The sequence below is a fragment of the Oncorhynchus mykiss genome, chromosome 19 (genome assembly GCF_013265735.2).
Source record: "Oncorhynchus mykiss isolate Arlee chromosome 19, USDA_OmykA_1.1, whole genome shotgun sequence".
NCBI classification, from domain to species: domain Eukaryota; kingdom Metazoa; phylum Chordata; class Actinopteri; order Salmoniformes; family Salmonidae; genus Oncorhynchus; species Oncorhynchus mykiss.
In genome coordinates, this window is record NC_048583.1 from 4,962,223 (window position 1) to 4,984,122 (window position 21,900).

Genomic DNA, 21,900 nt, shown 5'->3' on the forward strand with positions numbered 1-21,900 from the left:
TTTTCCTCTATTCTACACCAGAGCTGAAACTTTTCTGAAACAAGTTGTCTAATTGAAGCAGTTGGCTCAACAAACACCAACGTGACTTCCTACACGATTCAAGATAGACTTTTTGACGAAGAGCAAACCACACTGGCAACCCAGACAACAGCCAAGTTCAATGTTCAAGAGGAAGGAAAAAGACACGCCCAAAAGAACCCCTCTGCCAATCAAAAGCCAGTTATCTAGATATCAGACCAATGAACGATTACGGGGCTGGGTCACACGCGTTGTTGCTAGGGTATAGCTTCTACCTTGTTACTATCACTGTCAAGCCAATCACAAGGCAATTCGCAATGTATCAACATGCTCCTGGTATACCCGTCACTGAGCTTCCCTATTGGCCAAGGCACGTATTCAGGGACCGCCTATGTGGATGTTATTATTTTCTAATTGGCCAGAACAGCCGTCCTTTACTTCGCATGTTTTTAGTTAGGTGCAGTTGATATGAATCTGGCTGGGAGTCCCAAAGACTCAGAACTGAACATAGACGTTCATATCGACCTAACACAGTTTTAGTTTTTATTTCATTTTTGTCTCATATTATTTTTTTTATACATTAGCTGTATATTTGTGTATATAGATATTATTTTATATTTTTATACAAGTCAACAAGATGGAACTTAATTCTCTTTTAATTCTCCTGGAGGCTGCAGAATACTTGGAAAGAAGAGACAGAGGTATTTCCCTGACAGAATGTCAGATGGCTTTGACTGGGTTAATGACGGTATTTAATGTTAGGAAAATTAAAACCGTCTCTATTCTATCTTATGTGAAGTTGTGGACGTGCACTGCCATAGCGCAGCTATGATGTCACTTTATGAGCAATGAACATACTGTGCTGGTGCGGTGATGTTATTGCAGACCGACCGACCTAGATATAACTTGCATATTAACAAACTAGTCAACACGTTAGGAAAAGTCTTGAGATATAATCCTATTTGCATGTGTAGTTTTGCATTAGTATGATCAGGCAATGCTTATAACCTGTTTTATCTGATGGCTATAGCCTTGTTTAAAATTGGTTAGGGACAAGTTCAAGATACAGTTTCTTATCAAGATACATTATGTATATCATGTTTATTATAAATGGGTATGTAGATAAACTCAATATTAGATTGTCCTGAATCTTGTGTTTTGCTCCAGCATTGTCAACGAGTTTATCTATGTAACCATAACCACTTTTATCAAATAACATGTTTGGCTTAGGCTACGTCATATATGGCATTGACAGTTCTATTATGTGATCGTCAGTTTATATCCCTTGTTACGTTTAATTTATTAGCCTACATGTGTAGAAATTAACCCTGTTGTTTTTGTTTACTTTGTCAATAGAAGCAGAACATGGTTACGCGTCTGTTTTACCGTACAATAGCGACTTTTCCCGAAAGAAAACGAAAGCTTCACCAATTTCAAGAAAAACTCAGAACAATAGGTAAATATACACCTTTTTCTATCGATATAGCAATAGTTCAATCGATCTGTTTGTGTTTATTCGTCATTCATACAAACGCCATTTTTCTTTTCACTGTTTAGATGTCGTATAAACACTGCCACGCGTACAGCATCACTTTTGGTGCTCACTTTCTTTTTCAACACCCATGCTTCATTCTGACATTCACCCCCTTTCCCCCAATGCATTCACGCATTGATTTGAACATGCACACTTCTGCTGCATTTGCAACGTTTTGGAACTTGTGTTATGTCACTCCCTCCCATGACCCATATGACACCGAGCGCGCGTCGTCATCTCGGTAACAGTACACGGCGTTCTGACATAGATAACAGAAAAATAATGTTAAATGTATCGATTCTCCTGTCGTGCTGAGGCTGCTTTGTACGGCTGTGCTTCAGGAGCATTTAACAATGTGGCAATTGCAAAAAAAGATTACACCACTTTTAAGAAATGTTTGTTGTTGTTACTGCGCTAAATTTACCGGCCATTCTAGTTTTTTATTGGTTGGTTTGCATATCATATGATAGGTCCTGCGCAGTGCCCTCAAAACTTTTTTTAGAAGCAGTCTCACGATTTGATAATTATTTTTTTCTTCGTAAGTTCAGCAAGTTATTTTAATTTCCTCCATCAACATATGAGACGTCATATGACCCGCCCTCACCAAAGAGGCTCATTTTATAAACCGTATGTTGTGGGAGATATATAGGATCTGTCAGTGGCCTATATTGTCAAGTCTTGTGGTGCAGTCACAGTGTGTTTTCTTGGAGCAAAACAGTGGGGATGTGGCACACTCAGGTGGGTGTGGTGGCCAACTCAACTTAGCTCACACAGATGTCCACATAACACAGTGCCCCACAGACACAGCCTTAGCAGACCCTGCCCCTGCCTGGGCGGAGGGCTCAGTTTACAGCTGGTCTGGCTGCAGCCTGAGTTTCTCTCCCCTTTCTGGTACCAGTTTATTGCTCTGCACACTACAGCTATTATTTCTGGTACCAGTTTATTGCTCTGCAGACTACAGCTATTCTTTCTGGTACCAGTTTATTGCTCTGCAGACTACAGCTATTCTTTCTGGTAGCAGTTCATTGCTCTGCAGACTACAGCTATTCTTTCTGGTAGCAGTTCATTGCTCTGCAGACTACAGCTATTCTTTCTGGTAGCAGTTCATGGCTCTGCAGACTACAGCTATTCTTTCTGGTAGCAGTTCATTGCTCTGCAGACTACAGCTATTCTTTCTGGTACCAGTTCATGGCTCTGCAGACTACAGCTATTCTTTCTGGTAGCAGTTCATGGCTCTGCAGACTACAGCTATTCTTTCTGGTACCAGTTCATTGCTCTGCAGACTACAGCTATTCTTTCTGGTACCAGTTCATTGCTATGCAGACTACAGCTATTCTTTCTGGTACCAGTTCATTGCTATGCAGACTACAGATATTCTTTCTGGTACCAGTTCATTGCTATGCAGACTACATCTATTCTTTCTGGTACCAGTTCATTGCTATGCAGACTACAGCTATTCTTTCTGGTAGCAGTTCATTGCTCTGCAGACTACAGCACGTCGTCAGTACAACCCCATTTCTGCATTCAAATCAGTGGAAGTTAGTTGACACATGATAACATGGTTTTCCATCATTTTATTTAGCAGCCCTCCGTACATTTTTACATTGAATGTATTAATATTGCAGTGTAATGTTATGCCTTTTGCACGACACGAGACAGAGGCAAATCGGTGTCATAGAAAGGAGAACGTTCGGGTGAGTTTCCCTGTTTACTTTGAAGACCGAGGTTACATCGGGACACAAACACTAAATGCAACGGCAACACGGGCGTACATGCACACAATTATAAGATTCCATCCTTGAACATGTGCGTCCTCAAAAACAACCAACGGATGCATACAGCTCCTCATTTTGTTTTCACTGCATTGCTACCAAACGAGCACATCCCAGGCCTTCATATAATATGCACTTATAACCAAGCGACTGTTTTCATCCATCCCCAAAATGGCGGCTGATGTCGGCCTTATTTACACACCGGTCCTGTCCCGGCTCTAGTGATGATTTGCCAATCTTATACTGACAGTTTATATGACATTCAAAGTCATGTGTCTGTTGTTGTTGTATGAGGCAAGTCTGGTGTTGGACTGTGCCTTCCTGCCGGGCCTCTTTGGGCCTCTTTCACCCGTGCCTCGCTTAAGGAAACCATGGAGTGTCGCCTCGTGCTTTGCCTGTCCCCAATTTGCACATGTTTCAAATTTGAATAGGACTACTTCCTTATACAGGAGATAAAGCATTTCCTCTCCCGTGGCGTCGGATGGGGAAAAGGGCTTGTCAGCAGCGTCTGTAGGCTGAGCCCCTCCCCCATCCACTGAGCATGGCCAGTGAGAGGCCTAGGGGCAGCACACATAACACAGTGTTATGTGCAGATGGGTATCATCATTAGGCACCAAACGGAAGAAAACTGACTAAAACCAGGAGAGACTACCTGGACTTGTCCAGTCAAAAAGGCAAGTTCATTGCAAAATGTTTTTCAAGCGTTTTCGGTTGTGTGTCCTAGTGAACACCACCCTGGATACTATGACGATGGGTGACGGCGCACACAGGACAGGCTAGCATCAGCTCAAGCGTCTCATGCAGTGAGCTGTGGGGCAGTGGGGCCTACGCAGATTCAGGTCATCTTCCCGCTCCCATCCCTGCACATCTGTGGGAACCACGGCTGAAGTCGACAGTACAAGGGCACTTAAGAGGGATTGGCTGAAAAGAGTGGCGGACTCGACGGCAGGGGTCTTTGTGTTCGTGTCTTGGCTTGTTATTCCCTTGGCATCCTAGATGGTAGTTTCAGGGTATTATTGGGACAAGAACCAAGGGGTTTGTTTATAAAGATGAACTCCAGTGCTCTCATTCATTTCCATTGGCGGGTCGTCCTAATAGCCTTCCAAGCTCCCGGGCCTGAAATAGTATGCTGCAGTGTCGACACTGTAATGGAAAAGGAAAACTGTCAATTATACGGTAATTTGGGGTATCATCAACAGGAAAATACTTTAAAACATTTTACTGCAGCATACTGTACGTTATGGTGCATTGTGGGAAAATATTGTGGGCGGGGAAGTAATTGCTGTATTTGGAATGGCACTGTAAAACCTTTTGACCACTCGTGGGTGGCAGGTAGCCTAGTGGTTAGAGCATTGGGCCAGTGGCAGAAAGGTCGTTTTAATATCCGAGCTGAAAAGGGGGAAAATATGTCGATGTGCCCTTGAGTAAGGCACTTAACCCTCATTTGCTCCACGTACTATGGCTGACTCTGTAAAACAACACATTTCACTGCACCTATCCGGTGCATCTGCCAAAAAATATATGGTATGATGTTGTTGTTTCTGGCCCATTAACATATTTTAAGGCGTGTGTCATTACACAGTACTTGCTTTGATACCACATTTAAATTACTGTAGGTGCACTGTAATATGAAAGACAGAATTTGACTTAAGTTGCCACCGAGCTGCCCGTAAGCTACTGTCAAATTTACAGTAACCACTTTACAGTGTAGGACTGTTGACATACACATACTGCTGTCCAGTCTAGTGTGTGTGTGTGTGTGTGTGTGTGTGTGTGTGTCCTCCGTTGAGAGCTCTCTGACAGATTTCATACACACACACATCGAGGGAAGAGGATTTAGTTTTCCACACGATGACGAATGCAGAGCTTTGTACAAAAAAATAAAATAATATATATATATCTATGAGATAAACAGAAATGGAGGTGTGGGGGAAAGGGGAGCGAGTGAAGGCCTTCTACTTCTTCTTAGTATTTAGCCTTCTTTCTGAATTTCCATTGCATTGTCCCAGAATGCACTGCGACAAGAGATTGTTAACCTTCAAGCTTATGTAAAATAAATGCATGGCTGTATGCCTTATCTAATACCGGGAAATTTCTTTCACCATTTGTTACACAAGAGTACTACAGCTCTCCCATCTATTTTTGCATCCTTGCAGTGTTTGTTTGAGCGGCTGTTTTTACCTGACTGGCCCTCCCGGCCCTGCCTGGCTGTTTAGTCTAAGAGCACTTTGACGAGCTGAGTTGCAGTCAGACCACAAAGAGGGAATCTCTCTCTCGCTCTCTCTCTCTCGCTCTCGCTCTCTCTCTCTCCCCTCTCCCCTCTCCTCTCTCTGTCTCTCTCTCTTTCTCTCTCTCACACACACACACACACACACACACATTTTCCAAGCATCAGCCTCTTGAATCTCTCCAAGCCTGATTAGGCCTGCAGAGACGCTGTGTGTTATTTCCAACAAATACTAGATGAACATGCAGAAATAAACATGAAATTCCCACGGGTCTGTAGCTAGGTTAGCTTATAAGACCTTTTACACAATCAAGGACTCTATGGCCCTGTTACAATATCCACACTAGCATGCTACTTAGAATGAAGCAATGCATGTGGCCTGCAATTTCAGTAGAGTATGTAAGTAACATCGGAACGTATCCTACGTGTTCAAAGCTGCAGAGCCACCCATATAACAGCAGAGGAAGGACAACTGGGAAAGGGCTCGGGCCGAACAACATCCTCTTTATACCGCATGTTATGTAGGTCACACACTTCTTCTAACCTTTACGTCTCCATTTCATCTGTCCATCCGCTTACCAAACCGTTTACTAATATCAAGACGTTCTCTCTCTGTCTGTCTCCTGACCTTCACCATGGGTCATGTTCATTTATGTACCAAAACGGAAGAAAACACACTGAAACCGGAAAACTCTCCCTCAGAAGCGCTCGTTTTCATATCCCATCGAAAAATGTTTTCAAGCATTTTCCCAAATGAACACAACCCAAGTGCGCATTCCCATCCTGCACCCTGGTCATGAGACGGTGTGTATTAATGACAGTGTCCAGAGTGTTACTACAGAGTGTTACTACAGAGTGTAACTACAGAGTGTTACTACAGAGTGTAACTACAGAGTGTTACTACAGAGTGTTACTACAGAGTGTAACTACAGAGTGTTGCTACAGAGTAACTACAGAGTGTAACTACAGAGTGTAACTACAGAGTGTTACTACAGAGTGTAACTACAGAGTGTTACTACAGAGTGTTACTACAGAGTGTAACTACAGAGTGTTACTACAGAGTGTAACTACAGAGTGTTACTACAGAGTGTTACTACAGAGTGTAACTACAGAGTGTTGCTACAGAGTAACTACAGAGTGTAACTACAGAGTGTAACTACAGAGTAACTACAGAGTGTAACTACAGAGTAACTACAGAGTAACTACAGAGTGTAACTACAGAGTGTTACTACAGAGTAACTACAGAGTGTTACTACAGAGTAACTACAGAGTGTAACTACAGAGTAACTACAGAGTAACTACAGAGTGTAACTACAGAGTAACTACAGAGTGTAACTACAGAGTAACTACAGAGTAACTACAGAGTGTAACTACAGAGTGTTACTACAGAGTAGCTACAGAGTGTAACTACAGTGTAACTACAGAGTGTTACTACAGAATGTTACTACAGTGTAACTACAGAGGGTTACTACAGAGTGTAACTACAGAGTAACTATAGAGTGTTACTACAGAGTGTAACTACAGAGTAACTACAAAGTGTAACTACAGAGTAACTACAGAGTAACTACAGAGTGTAACTATCAGTTCCTAAGGTACTCATCCATGTCTCTGTTTATTTGCCCTTTCAGATCGTCACACAACGAGCTGGAGAAACACAGGTAAGATGACAGACAACACTGTGCTATATAGCCTGGTCCCAGATCAGTTCATAGCCTATTCCTATAGGTCTATTAGACTCAGCGCTAGCCTGATCCCAGATCAATCAATCACATTTATTTATAAAGCCCTTTTTACATCCGCAGATGTCACAAAGTGCTTATACAGAAACCCAGCCAAAATCCTGAAAACAGCAAGCAATGGAGATGTAGAAGCATGGTGGCTAGGAAAAACTCCCTAGAAAGTAAGGAACCTAGGAAGAAACCTAGAGAGGAACCAGGCTCTGAGGGGTGGCCAGTTCTCTTCAGTTTATAGCCAAGTCCTATAGGTAATTTAGACTCTGCTATACAACACAAACAGATCTGAGAGCAGGCTTCAACCTTCCCCACCCTCCTTCCTCCCCCTCTGTCTCTCTTGTTCATTTCCCTGGATGAACTGTATGTCTCTCGTGCAGACAGTCCCATGGTTTGCTTGGAAGGACTCCCTGTTCCCTAATAAACAAGAGGTGATGGGGTGAGGACTGTTGGTAAATGTCAGATGTATTCTTGTGGAGCTGAAGTTTAAAAAGCACATAGTGGACTGAAAATATCAAAATGTCCGGCCACTTGTTGGCGCAGTCCCCTCCCTTCACCTCTCTCGCTCCACCACCTCGGATAAAAGATAAAAGCGCATCAACGATGAGGAGCCTTGGGCAGACGGATAATAATCAGATTTCCAAGGCAACCTCAACCTAGACTTTGTGTTAGATTTGTCTGTCCCTCCGTGTCTGTTCATAGGGAGAAACTTGTTACCATGTATGGCAGGGGAATCCTGCCATTAATGTGATAATCCAGTGGCGGGTGGTGAAAGGAGGGGAAGGAGGCCTCGCCTGTCATGTCTCTCAGCTAGGCCTGTTGAGTCGCCCACTCACGTCCCAGAATGCATTGCACCTTTCTATCTATCTCTCTCTCTCTCGCTCTCCCTCCCTCTCTGTCTAATACGTATCTCTTCCCCCATTCCCTATGGTTCACTCTTTCTCTCTCTTTCACACACACACACACACACACACACACACACACACACACACACACACACACACACACACACACACACACACACTGGAGCCTGCATGGTACAACAAAGTGTCATATTGCAAAGTGAGGGATGTAGAGGGATGTTTGAGGAGAGTAGATGAAAGAAAAAAGTATAGTGTGTTTTTGGACCTTTTTTTTTGTCTTCTCCGACCCAGCTGATTTAATAGTGTGGTGTTTCTTCTGTTCGATATAGAAAACAGACTGACTGACTGCTGCCTGGGCTTAGGATAGGACCAATAGAAAACATGACTAATGTGAGCGAGTAATAATTGACCTCTGCCGACAGCTCAGTGAAAAACATGTAAAGACATATTCCTCTCTCTAACACAGAGAGAGAGAGAGAGAGAGAGAGAGAGAGAGAGAGAGAGAGAGAGAGAGAGAGAGAGAGCTGAACCTGAGTATAGGTCTCTTGTTGTTGAGATATTACTGGAGAAAAAGAGGGAGCTGAACCTGAGTATAGATCTCTTGTTGTTGAGATATTACTGCATGGTTGTATCCAGTGGGGTTGGGTTACTAAAATAGTTGCAGTCAGTTTCACATGCTGAAATTATAGTTGCAGTCAGTTTCACATGCTGAAATGATAGTTGCAGTCAGTTTCACGTGCTGAAATGATAGTTGCAGTCAGTTTCACGTGCTGAAATGATAGTTGCAGTCAGTTTCACGTGCTGAAATGATAGTTGCAGTCAGTTTCACATGCTGAAATGATAGTTGCAGTCAGTTTCACATGCTGAAATGATAGTTGCAGTCAGTTTCACGTGCTGAAATGATAGTTGCAGTCAGTTTCACGTGCTGAAATGATAGTTGCAGTCAGTTTCACGTGCTGAAATGATAGTTGCAGTCAGTTTCACGTGCTGAAATGATAGTTGCAGTCAGTTTCACGTGCTGAAATGATAGTTGCAGTCAGTTTCACGTGCTGAAATGATAGTTGCAGTCAGTTTCACGTGCTGAAATGATAGTTGCAGTCAGTTTCACGTGCTGAAATGATAGTTGCAGTCAGTTTCACGTGCTGAAATGATAGTTGCAGTCAGTTTCACATGCTGAAATGTGTGAGTGCTGGTAAGCTCTTCCATAATCACTGTACTCATTTCCCTTACGATCAAATGTGGCCACGAGTTTCTGAAAAGTTGTCTTTTTTTTTGTTTTGCTGAAGTGACGAACTTCCAGGTTTATGAATGCAACCTTCAATGTCACTGATGCAATAGATTAGAACAGGAGGTTGAGTGGTTAAAGAATGGTCATTTAGGTACTTCCACTTGAAATGCACACTGCAGGTGTCTTTTCTCTAAGTGAGGGTTTTAAAACCTGTGTAGCAGACTGCCAACATGGTTTAGTTGTAGAAACGGTAAGGAAGGGAGGCAGTGAAGGGGTTCACAATGACAGGTGTCTGTAGATAGAAGGTCCTCTTGGGTGAAGGGGTTCACAATGACAGGTGTCTGTAGATAGAAGGTCCTCTTGGGTGAAGGGGTTCACAATGACAGGTGTCTGTAGATAGAAGGTCCTCTTGGGTGAAGGGGTTCACAATGACAGGTGTCTGTAGATAGAAGGTCCTCTTGGGTGAAGGGGTTCACAATGACAGGTGTCTGTAGATAGAAGGTCCTCTTGGGTGAAGGGGTTCAGAATGACAGGTGTCTGTAGATAGAAGGTCCTCTTGGGTGAAGGGGTTCACAATGACAGGTGTCTGTAGATAGAAGGTCCTCTTGGGTGAAGGGGTTCAGAATGACAGGTGTCTGTAGATAGAAGGTCCTCTTGGGTGAAGGGGTTCATTGGGCTTAAAAACAAAAAGGAGAACTACAGCACTCTTTAAATAATTCAAATGCCAACTAAAAGTTGTGGTGCCTTTCGACCTCACTTGTCACAACGAGACAGTTGCCATAGAGAAGAAGAACTGAACTCGGGGTCATAAAGGGGCGCCGCTGTTTTCTTTTGTAGCGGGTCGCTGACCGCTGTTGACTAACTACCGTCCTGCAACGCTGTGGCAGCGCTGTGGCACCGTGTCCCACAGGGGGAAGACCTCGGGGACAGCGTCGAGACAACGTTGAAATGTCGTCTGTCGCCGTCCCAAAGCCTCAACTCTGGCTCACTCAACCTCATTTCCTTTCAAAAACAATCTCCTTTTCCCCCCCTTCATTTTTGATTCCCTTGTTTTCCTGTTCCCATGTCAGGGAGAAAAGAGGCCTGTGTGTGTCTGTAATGACAGGCTTTCAGGGAGAGGGGAGATGTTGTGTGTGTGAGGGTTTGCGATGCGTCGAGAACATAATGCACCGTGGATCCCCACACCCTGTCCAGACTTGTGTCCTCAAATTACATTATGGGAACACATAGGTGTTAAAATGTGGAGGTGGTTCAGTTTCCTACTCCCTGCTGCAATAGCCCATTATTGTAGTGAAACTGTGGGCCGGTTGGCTCAAGGCATTGTCGTGTCTCTATTTTCTGTATCTTTGTTGATGTTACGGTGATACCCTATTTGAGGGTTTTTCAAAAAACTACAATACAATTCTTTTTCATTCCAGTCCATAGCCAAAGGAATTTAGCGAATGCTTGATTAATCCTGAACCTTTTCAATGATTCTGTGTGTTGGTGGATCTCTCTGGGAGGCTGATCCCTGTCGACCCACGATGGAAGGAGCCCTATAGTGCTCAGCCTCTCAGCTGTCGTTCTGGTCCAACCCGTTTAATGACAGTATGACTGGGACTTCATCTGAGACAATCCCTGTATCGGTATCCCACATAGCTCCGTGCACACTCCCTCACGCCCTTAGGGCGAGGCTGTAATGGCACCCTATTGCCTATGGGCCAAAATGAGTACACTATATAGGGAATAGGGAGTCCTGGGTGTGGCCAAAAGTAGTGCACTATGATAAAGGGAATAAGTTACCATTTTGGACAGAGCCTATTTTAGACACTATTTTATGTTTTGGTCTGTCTTGTACTCCTAGCTGGTACAAGCTGTTCTTCATTGCCCTACTCCTTCTGTGTGTGAGTGTGTGTGTGTGTGTGTGTGTGTGTGTGTGTGTGTGTGTGTGTGTGTGTGTGTGTGTGTGTGTGTGTGTGTGTGTGCCCTGGCTCTGTGACAGGGAGGCCCATGCAGTCTGTGCTGTTACCAGGACACTGTTGGCTGGGTGACAGCAGAACAGTCTCACTCAGACACACAACAACCCATCCCTGCCCTGAAACCTGCCATATCGGGCTCTGGTCAAAACAAGTACTCTATATAGGGGATAATGTGCCATTTCAGACACTATCTATCTGTGAGGATAAATAGATAGATAGATAGATAGATAGATAGATAGATAGATAGATACAGTAGATAGATAGATAGATACAATAGATAGATAGATACAATAGATAGATACAATAGATAGATAGATAGATTAGATAGATAGATAGATAGATACAGTAGATGGATATGGGGAGATGGGTAGGTAGGTAAAAGTCTCCAGGCTGACACTGCTGTTTTCGTAATCTTCTCACAGGCCACTGCTCTGCTGGTAACCAGCATGACACTAGTGTGCTACTCTCCTAACCGCAGCGCTGCCGCGTGGTTGGTTGCTCGGTCGGCCTCTGTTGCCATCGGCTTCCTTCCCATTTCTGACATCGCTCCCTGGTGACGTTCTCTCGCTCTTTTTCTCTCTCTATCTCTCTCTCTCTCTCTCTCTCTCTGTCTCTTTACCACCCCCCCTCTCTCTCTCTCTCTTTACCACCCCCCTCTCTCTCTCTCTCTCTCTCTCTCTGTCTCTCTCTCTCTCTCTCTCTCTCTGTGTCTCTCTCTCTCTCTCTCTCTCTTTGCCCTGTTCAGACTAATACCAGTAGTTTCCTTTTCTAGGCAAGGTCCAGGAAACCAGTTTTTCCTTCATCCCCACATCATAGGCTTGCACACACACACACACACACACACACACACACACACACACACACACACACACACACACACACACACACACACACACACACACACACACACACACACACACACCTGCTAACTGGAAAAGCCCATCTGACATGGCTGCTCTCTGCTCGTGATCAGATTCATATCCCGTCACGTTGGGAGGAGTCCTGTGGAATGTTTGCCCTTCCTCATCTGAGAAAGGATCATCAGGTCTATTTCTTGTCCTAGAGAATGTAGACAGAGACAGTCTACCTACCGGTGCCAGTCAGCTGGTGTTTTGTGTCCCTCCCTCTCTGTTTCACGTAAAGTGAGTCATTGACAGAAAATGATGACTAGGCATTGGTTAGAAGTTAAATACAAACCAATCTGGCCTGTTACTCAGTTCAGAGAAACATCTGGCTGATGGTTTGGTGATGAAGCACTTTAAAAGTGTCCTTGTCATGAAAAGTGTCATAGAAATAGATAAGTGAATGAATGATTATTAATATTGATAACATGTGGTCGGATTCTGATTGTGGCCCTCTTTGAAGTGTTCTCGTTGGCCAGGGGGAAATACCAGACGGCCGACGGTAATGTACAGATGGAGAAAAACAATGTTGCTTTTGAGTTAAGTCAATGTTTTCTGCTGTGTTGGGATTCAGCTGGTCAGTTCACCAGTAACAAGGTTTTTGGAAAATCACAACTAACTATACTGAGTAATGTTCTGACAGGAGGGAAATAAATAGACCAGTCATTACCATAGGGAGGTGTGTGTGTGTGTGTGTGTGTGTGTGTGTGTGTGTGTGTGTGTGTGCGTGCGTGCGTGCGTGCGTGCGTGCGTGCGTGCGTGCTAATAGGCCTTACTACTCTCTGTCTGATCTCCTCTCAGATTCCATTCATCATCACAGTGTCCTCCTTACTTATCTTATTCAGAACTTCCCCTCTATAGCCTGGCCCCAGATCTGTTTGTGCTGTATTGCCAACTCCTGCAATATAATATGTTGGGCTTGATAACGACCATAGGAGTTGGCTATACAAACAGACCTGGGACCTGTTCTCCCATTGTAGCTAGAGGCCAGACCTGGCTGGGGCTGGAGCCAGTGTAGAAAGAAACACCACTCTGTAGTGTGTGATATGTCAGACTGGATGTTAGGGGGAGGGGAGGAGGGGAGGGGGGGCAGGCCTGTTACTTAACCTCTTCTGCTCCCCTCTCTCCTTCTCTTTCTCTCTCTCCTTCTTTCTCTCCTTCTCTCTCTCCTTCTTTCTCTCCTTCTCTCTCTCCTTCTCTCTCCTTCTCTCTCTCCTTCTTTCTCTCCTTCTCTCTCTCCTTCTCTCTCCTTCTCTCTGTCCTTCTTTCTCTCCTTCTCTCTCTCCTTCTCTCTCTCCTCTCTCTCCTTCTCTCTCCTTCCCTCTCTCCTTCTCTCTCCTTCCCTCTATCCGTCTCTCTCATTCTCTCTCTCCTTCTCTCTCTCCTTCTCTCTCTCCTTCTTTCTCTCCTTCTCTCTCTCCTTCTCTCTCTCCTTCTCTCTGTCCTTCTTTCTCTCCTTCTCTCTCTCCTCTCTCTCCTCTCTCTCCTTCTCTCTCCTTCCCTCTCTCCTTCTCTCTCCTTCCCTCTATCCTTCTCTCTCATTCTCTCTCTCTTTCCCTCTCTCCTTCTCTCTCTCCTCTCTCTCCTTCTCTCTCCTTCTCTCTCCAAAGAGACCACATCTGTTTCTTCTGTTTTCTTTCTTTTTTTTATTTTTACTTTGTTTCTCTCTCTCTCTCTCTCTCTCTCTCTCTCTCTCTCTTACTGAGTCAGCAGAAGGCTGAGGGAAAGAGGAGGATGAAAGCAGATGGGGAGGAGGGGTACCTACAGAGCCCCTGCTCACAGTGGACCCTCCTCACTCTCTCTGCCAAAATGCCTCTCTCCTCCCTTCTTCCCTCCTACCTTTTATTTGGGTTAGGGGGGCTGACTCTTTTGTGACAGGAAACTGTATGAGAGAGAGTCCCTGGCTGGCTTGCCCTGTCTGAAATGGATCTCGCATCTGAGTGAGAGGAAGTCATCTGATACAAAGACAACAGGGTTGTGGTCATTAGGCAGCGAACAGACAAAAACATACTGAAACAGGGAAGGACTACCAGGACTTGTCCAATAAGAAACTTTGCAAACGTTTTTGGTTACCATGCCCAAATGAACAAGACCCAGGCTATGGAAGGCCTGTGATATTGGACATGATGAGGTTTTAAAGGCCCAGTGCAGTCAAAATTCAGTTTTTCCTGTGGTGTTTTATATCATATTGTACAACAGCTGATGAAACTAACACTGTAAATGTATGAAGACATTTTATTTCTTGATAGTTTCTGGGTGAAAATACAATCTACACAGGCTTTTCTAATCAGCAGGTTTGCATGGGCAAACCTCTCCACCAATAACAGCCCTTTGTCAGATTTCCCCTCCCCACTCGGACTAAATTCTTGCTTGAGAATTATTTTAGTTGCTAAAAAGCCCATTTTGCCCATTTGTTTTGAAATGTATTGCAGAAAGGTACTTCATTGTTTCCCAGAAAGATTTGGTATTGATATAAAAACATCTGTGTTGGGTCTTTAACTATAACTATGATATACTGTAAGGTCATGTACTCATATACCTAAGGTCATAGACACAGAAACACCACATTGAACTGATGACGGGACATAATTGTTATCTTCAGTGCTTCTGTTATTGCCAGCCATTTCTCTCTTTCTCTTTCTCTCTCTCTCTCATAACTTATGAATCCTGAGTAGGTAGATATGCATGTTCTGTGTTGAGGACATGTGACCTTTATGGTTCTGACCTTTATGGTTCTTGGTCACGCCGTGCTGCCAAGTCGCTCTGTAACATTCCACATAATTAAATAGTGATCAGTGACTCATTGGGGATAATGGGGGCGGAAGACGCCACGTGTCAGTCTCTCAGTCTACTGGACTGTACTGTCATAATGTGTGTGTGCGTGTGTGCGACTGCGTGTGTGTGTGTGTTGACTTAATCATAGGTGTGCATGGAAATGTACAGTAGGTGTGAAGGTAGGTTCACATGCATGCCAGTAACCTGGACACCTTCAATCATCTACAATACAGTACGATTCAATGCAATACATTACAATACAATTCAATATAATACAACACATTACAATACAATTCAATATAATACAACACATTACAATACAGTACGATTCAATGCAATACATTACAATACAATTCAATATAATACAACACATTACAATACAATTCAATATAATACAACACATTACAATACAATTCAATATAATACAACACATTACAATACAATACAATACCACACATTACAATACAATACAATTCAATACATTACAATATAATACATTACAATACAATACAATACAATATAATACATTACAATACAATACAATTCAATACATTACAATACAATTCAATATAATACAACACATTGCAATACAATACAATACATTACAATACAATACAATACAATACAATACAATACAATACAATACATTGCAATACATTACAATACAATACATTGCAATACAATACAATACATTACAATACAATACATTACAATACATTACAATACAATACAATACATTACAATACAATACAATACAATACATTGCAATACAATACAATACATTACAATACAATACAATACATTGCAATACAATACAATACATTGCAATACAATACAATACATTACAATACAATACAATACATTACAATACATTGCAATACAATACAACCAATAAAATACATTGCAATACAATACAATACCGTACATGTGTATGTGTGTGTTCACATGTGTGTCCATGTCCGGGTGTGTCAGCATGCTTGTTGTGTATGTGTGTCCATGTCCGGGTGTGTCAGCATGCTTGTTGTGTATGTGGTACATGTCTGCTTTAGTGTGTGTTTGCTCATGTCCATGTGTGGTGTGTGTCTGTCTCACAGTATGTGTGTAGGCTCACGTAGTCTATGTTATGCACACTTCACACCTATGTAGGTGTACCCCTCCTATACCCACATCTCAATGAGAAGGTAGTCACACCATATCAGGTGTTGAAGCCTTCAGGTCGTCGGTCCGGGCTCAGTTCCCTCTGTCACTAAATCATTTTCAACTGACGCAAAGTAGCTGATGCCCCTCGTAAAAAAAAAAGATTTTAACAAGTCATGAACACACACTGTGCCTGGAGTGGACTATGGAGCTGTGTGGCCATGAGATAGAGAGAGGGAGAGAGAGATGGGGAGAGAGAAAGATGGGGAGAGGGAGAGAGAGAGAGGGAGAGAGAGAGAGGGAGAGGGAGAGAGAGAGAGAGATGGGGAGAGAGAGGGAGAGATGGGGAGAGAGAGAGGGAGAGAGAGAGGGAGAGAGAGAGGGAGAGAGAGAGAGAGATGGGGAGAGAGAGAGATGGGGAGAGAGAGCGAGAGAGAGAGAGAGGGAGAGAGAGAGAGAAAGAGATGGAGAGAGAGAGAGAGATGGGGAGAGAGAGAGATGGGGAGAGAAAGAGATGGGGAGAGAGAGAGAGGGATAGAGAGATGGAGAGAGAGAGAGAGAGGGAGAGAGAGAGAGAGAGAGAGAGGGAGAGAGAGAGAGAGAGGGAGAGAGGGAGAGAGAGAGAGAGAGAGAGAGAGAGAGAGAGAGATGGGGAGAGAAAGAGATGGGGAGAGAGAGAGAGGGATAGAGAGATGGAGAGAGAGAGAGAGGGAGAGAGAGAGAGAGAGAGGGAGAGAGAGAGAGAGAGAGAGAGAGAGAGAGGGAGAGAGAGAGGGAGAGAGAGAGAGAGATGGATTCTGGTTGTATTGTATTGCAATGTATTGTATTGTATTGTATTGTATTGTAATGTATTGTATTGTATTGCAATGTATTGTATTGTAATGTATTGTATTGTAAAGTATTGTATTGCAATGTATTGTATTGTAATGTATTGTATTATAATGTATTGTATTGTATTGCAATGTATTGTATTGTAATGTATTGTATTGTATTGCAATGTATTGTATTGTAAAGTATTGTATTGCAATGTATTGTATTGTAATGTATTGTATTATAATGTATTGTATTGTATTGCAATGTATTGTATTGAGAGAGAGAAGAATAGCATGTTGTTTCTATAAAGGCTGTTCTTTGAGTTGTGAAATACGACAGGACAACCAGGGGCGCAACTTTCACTCACCATTTTTTTAAATTGCGTTTTTGTTCCCCCCCCTGATTTTATCATTGAAATGTGATACAAAACGAGGCAACGGTGTGCTTTAGGACCATGTGGACGCCTCCGAGCAGTCGGGTAGGCTGTTTGGAGTGTTTATCCGTCTAGATTAAAAAAAAGTTATGTCCCCCCACTTCTAAAACCAAAGCTGCGCCCCTGAGTACAGAAGCACAAAACAAGTGAGGAACAGAAAGCGAGCGAGGCTGGGCCGACTTGACTCTGCCATTCCTAGAAAGTCAGGCAGGCATGGGTGTTGTTTGTGTTGTGGAGGGGATGGGGGGCTGTGGGGATTCCTCTGTGGCGCTGGAGGGTATGGTGGGAGGGCCCCCTGACTTCTACTGGAGGACGCTGGAGGTTAGGGTGGAAGGGCCTCCCGACTGCTACTGGAGGACGTGGCTGGTGTGTCGGGCACAGCAGAGTAGAGCAGATTGAAAATGAGGTCAGCTCTGCACGTAACACACACTCACACACACACATACGGTGGAATGTTGAGTTGTGTAACAGAGGCGGGTAGGGGGAAAGGGGAGGGTGACACACTCAGCTTGCAGGCAGTAGAAATAGTCCTAGTAGTACTAGGAGAATGTACTGCAGGCTAGCAAAGCCACGTCACCACTTCATGTAAGAATGGAGTTGTTTTGGTTTGGGAAAGTAGATGGCTAGCTACAGCTAGGGAGAGAAGAGACTGGAGTTGTTTTGGTCTGGGAAAGTAGATGGCTAGCTACAGCTAGAGAGAGAAGAGACTGGAGTTGTTTTGGTCTGGGAAAGTAGATGGCTAGCTACAGCTAGAGAGAGAAGAGACTGGAGTTGTTTTGGTCTGGGAAAGTAGATGGCTAGCTACAGCTAGAGAGAGAAGAGACTGGAGTTGTTTTGGTCTGGGAAAGTAGATGGCTAGCTACAGCTAGAGAGAGAAGAGACTGGAGTTGTTTTGGTCTGGGAAAGTGGATGGCTAGCTACAGCTAGAGAGAGAAGAGACTGGAGTTGATTTGGTTTGGGAAAGTAGATGGCTAGCTACAGCTAGAGAGAGAAGAGACTGGAGTTGATTTGGTTTGGGAAAGTGGATGGCTAGCTACAGCTAGAGAGAGAAGAGACTGGAGTTGATTTGGTTTGGGAAAGTGGATGGCTAGCTACAGCTAGAGAGAGAAGAGACTGGAGTTGATTTGGTTTGGGAAAGTGGATGGCTAGCTACAGCTAGAGAGAGAAGAGACTGGAGTTGATTTGGTTTGGGAAAGTGGATGGCTAGCTACAGCTAGAGAGAGAAGAGACTGGAGTTGATTTGGTTTGGGAAAGTGGATGGCTAGCTACAGCTAGAGAGAGAAGAGACTGGAGTTGATTTGGTTTGGGAAAGTGGATGGCTAGCTACAGCTAGAGAGAGAAGAGACTGGAGTTGTTTTGGTCTGGGAAAGTGGATGGCTAGCTACAGCTAGAGAGAGAAAAGACTGGAGTTGATTTGGTTTGGGAAAGTAGATGGCTAGCTACAGCTAGAGAGAGAAGAGACTGGAGTTGATTTGGTTTGGGAAAGTGGATGGCTAGCTACACCTAGAGAGAGGTTTGTTTGAAGAGTTCATTTGATGCATGGTGTTGTGCACACACAACACACACAACACACACAACTGAATTTGAATTCCCTTTCAGATAGTCTCTCTGTTTCCATGTACACAAGGTTTGATTCTGGGTGTTGAGATTCAGAGGAAAGAAAGTAAAACAGTCTGCATTCTCTCTCTACCCCTCTCTTTCTCTCTCTCTACCCCCTCTATTTCTACCCCCCCCCCTCTCTCTCTCTCTCTCTCTCTCTACCCCCTCTATTTCTACCCCCTCTCTTTCTCTCTCTCTACCCCCTCTATTTCTACCCCCTCTCTCTCTCTCTCTCTCTCTCTCTCTCTCTCTACCCCCTCTATTTCTACCCCCTCTCTTTGTCTCTCTCTACCCCCTCTATTTCTACCCCCTCTCTCTCTCTCTCTCTCTCTCTCTACCCCCTCTCTTTCTACCCCCTCTCTTTCTCTCTCACTCTCTCTACCCCCTCTTTCTCTCTCTCTACCCCTCTCTTTCTCTCTCACTCTCTCTACCCCCTCTTTCTCTCTCTCTACCCCTCTCTTTCTCTCTCACTCTCTCTACCCCTCTCTTTCTCTCTCTCTACCCCCTCTATTTCTACCCCCTCTCTCTCTCTCTCTCTCTCTACCCTTCTCTTTCTCTCTCTCTACCCCCTCTTTCTCTCTCTCTCTCTCTCTCTACCCCCTCTTTCTCTCTCTCTAGCTTTCTCTCTCTCTATCCCCTCTCTTTCTACCCTCTCTATCTCTCTCTCTCTCTACCCCTCTCTTGCTCTCTCTCTCTGCCTCTGCGTGACATCGTAGGAGATTGTGTACCCATTGTGCAACCCACACAATACTAGTCCGATGATATAATATACATGGAACCCCCACCACCTCTTTCTCAGAAACCCATTCTTATACTGACGCTGAGGAGAGGAGAGAATTGGTGGTTTGTGCCAGTGGGTTATGTGTTATTGTGTGTTAATCATTGACATCGGTACAGTGTGTATGCAGACCTGTAGGCCCATTTCACCGTGTCCCTAGGTGGGACTAGTGTCCCCACTAGTGTCCCCACTAGTCTGTCTGTCTGTCCGACTCCAACCTTAGCTGTCATGCAACTCAGGACAGAAGGGACATTTCGAGCGTTTCCTTGCACTTCTTGTATAATGACATTACAGACTGTTGTTACAGCTTTGGAAAACGTGCATATTTAGTTTGGGCGCTCCTGACTTTGAAATGATACAGAGATGCACACCACACCATTCTTTAACTTTTAGATGTGTGTTTTGTTAGATACTACTGCACCGTTGGAGCTAGGAACACAAGCATTTCACTACAGACAAGCATTTCGCTAAGCTTACAACAACAACCGCTAACTATGTGAACATGCGACCAATAGCATTTGATTTGATTTGAACCACATCACTTCATCGAACACAACTGGTGGTCGATCTCCAAACTGACATTTGACTTCTCACACTCCTTTATTCTCACTTGTTTCCTATTCTCTATTCTCACTCGTTTCCTATTCTCTATTCTCACTCGTTTCCTATTCTCTATTCTCACTCGTTTCCTATTCTCTATTCTCACTCGTTTCCTATTCTCTATTCGCACTCGTTTCCTATTCTCTATTCTCACTCGTTTCCTATTCTCTATTCTCACTCGTTTCCTATTCTCTATTCTCACTCGTTTCCCATTCTCTATTCTCACTCGTTTCCTATACTCTATTCTCACTCGTTTCCTATTCTCTATTCTCACTCGTTTCCTATTCTCTATTCTCACTCGTTTCCCATTCTCTATTCTCACTCGTTTCCTATACTCTATTCTCACTCGTTTCCTATTCTTTACTCTCACTCGTTTCCTATTCTCTATTCTCACTCGTTTCCTATTCTTTACTCTCACTCGTTTCCTATTCTCTATTCTCACTCGTTTCCTATTCTCTATTCTCACTCGTTTCCTATTCTCTATTCTCACTCGTTTCCTATTCTCTATTCTCACTCGTTCTTCTTTTTTGGCGCTTTGTACACTACGTCTGCTTTGTACGCGACAGAGGTACACTACATGACCAACAAGTATGTGGACACTTGCTCGTCGAACATCTCATCCACTTATTTGAAGGGGTGTCCACGTACCTTTGTATATACAGCGCATGTTGAATCAAAGGTGTTTTTAATCTGACGTGCTTTAGTTTCAGTCACCCCCGGGCTAGTTTCATACACCCCAGGGCTAGTTTCAGTCACCCCCGGGCTAGTTTCAGTCACCCCAGGGCTAGTTTCAGTCACCCCAGGGCTAGTTTCAGTCACCCCGGGGCTAGTTTCAGTCACCCCGGGGCTAGTTTCAGTCACCCCCGGGCTAGTTTCAGTCACCCCCGGGCTAGTTTCGGTCACCCCCGGGCTAGTTTCGGTCACCCCGGGGCTAGTTTCAGTCACCCCAGGGCTAGTTTCAGTCACCCCAGGGCTAGTTTCAGTCACCCCAGGGCTAGTTTCAGTCACCCCAGGGCTAGTTTCAGTTTTGGAAAGAGACAAACGAAACCAATCGCAACAAGGCATTCCAATAGACATGGAAATTCCAGTTAGACATGAAAATACTACCAACGACTGAACAACAATAAACCAGTTGTTTTCTATGGCAACAGAGACAAATCAAAACGTGTGTGGAGACTTAGGCATTTCCTGCTGAAGTAGGCTAATTCAGCTAGCCACGTTGACCGTGTCACTCACTCCTTGGCGTACACTGTGTTGTTTTGCTAAGTTGCTGTGTTGACGCAGGTTTCAGTCGCTTGCGTGCTAAAGACGGAGCCTCGTGACTCATAGCCCTTGTTTCTGTGGCCAGGTCTGTGTGTGTGTGTGTGTTGATGGGGCCTATTGTGTCTCTGTCTCGCCTCGCACAGTTGTCACCAAACACTCCACACACACACACACACACACACACACACACACACACACACACACACACACACACACACACACACACACGCATACATTCTCACAGTGGGTGTGTCGTCCTCGCTGACAGAA

The 21,900-nt window shown here is 44.1% G+C and overlaps 1 protein-coding gene across 2 annotated transcripts in view; it reads left to right on the forward strand.

Annotated features, from left to right (window-relative positions):
* The first annotated feature begins 473 nt into the window (after positions 1–473).
* The window catches only part of LOC110533207 (max dimerization protein 4), a 42,172-nt gene continuing 20,745 nt past the window's right edge, over positions 474–21,900 (forward strand). For both annotated transcript variants that reach the window (XR_005037639.1, XM_036954005.1), the window contains exons 1-3: positions 474–719; positions 1,375–1,474; positions 7,180–7,209. Coding sequence is in view for 1 of the 2 variants with exons in the window: in XM_036954005.1 (XP_036809900.1) it covers positions 656–719; positions 1,375–1,474; positions 7,180–7,209 (194 nt within the window). In the remaining variant the exon portion in view is untranslated. The remainder of the gene's footprint in view (positions 720–1,374; positions 1,475–7,179; positions 7,210–21,900) is intronic.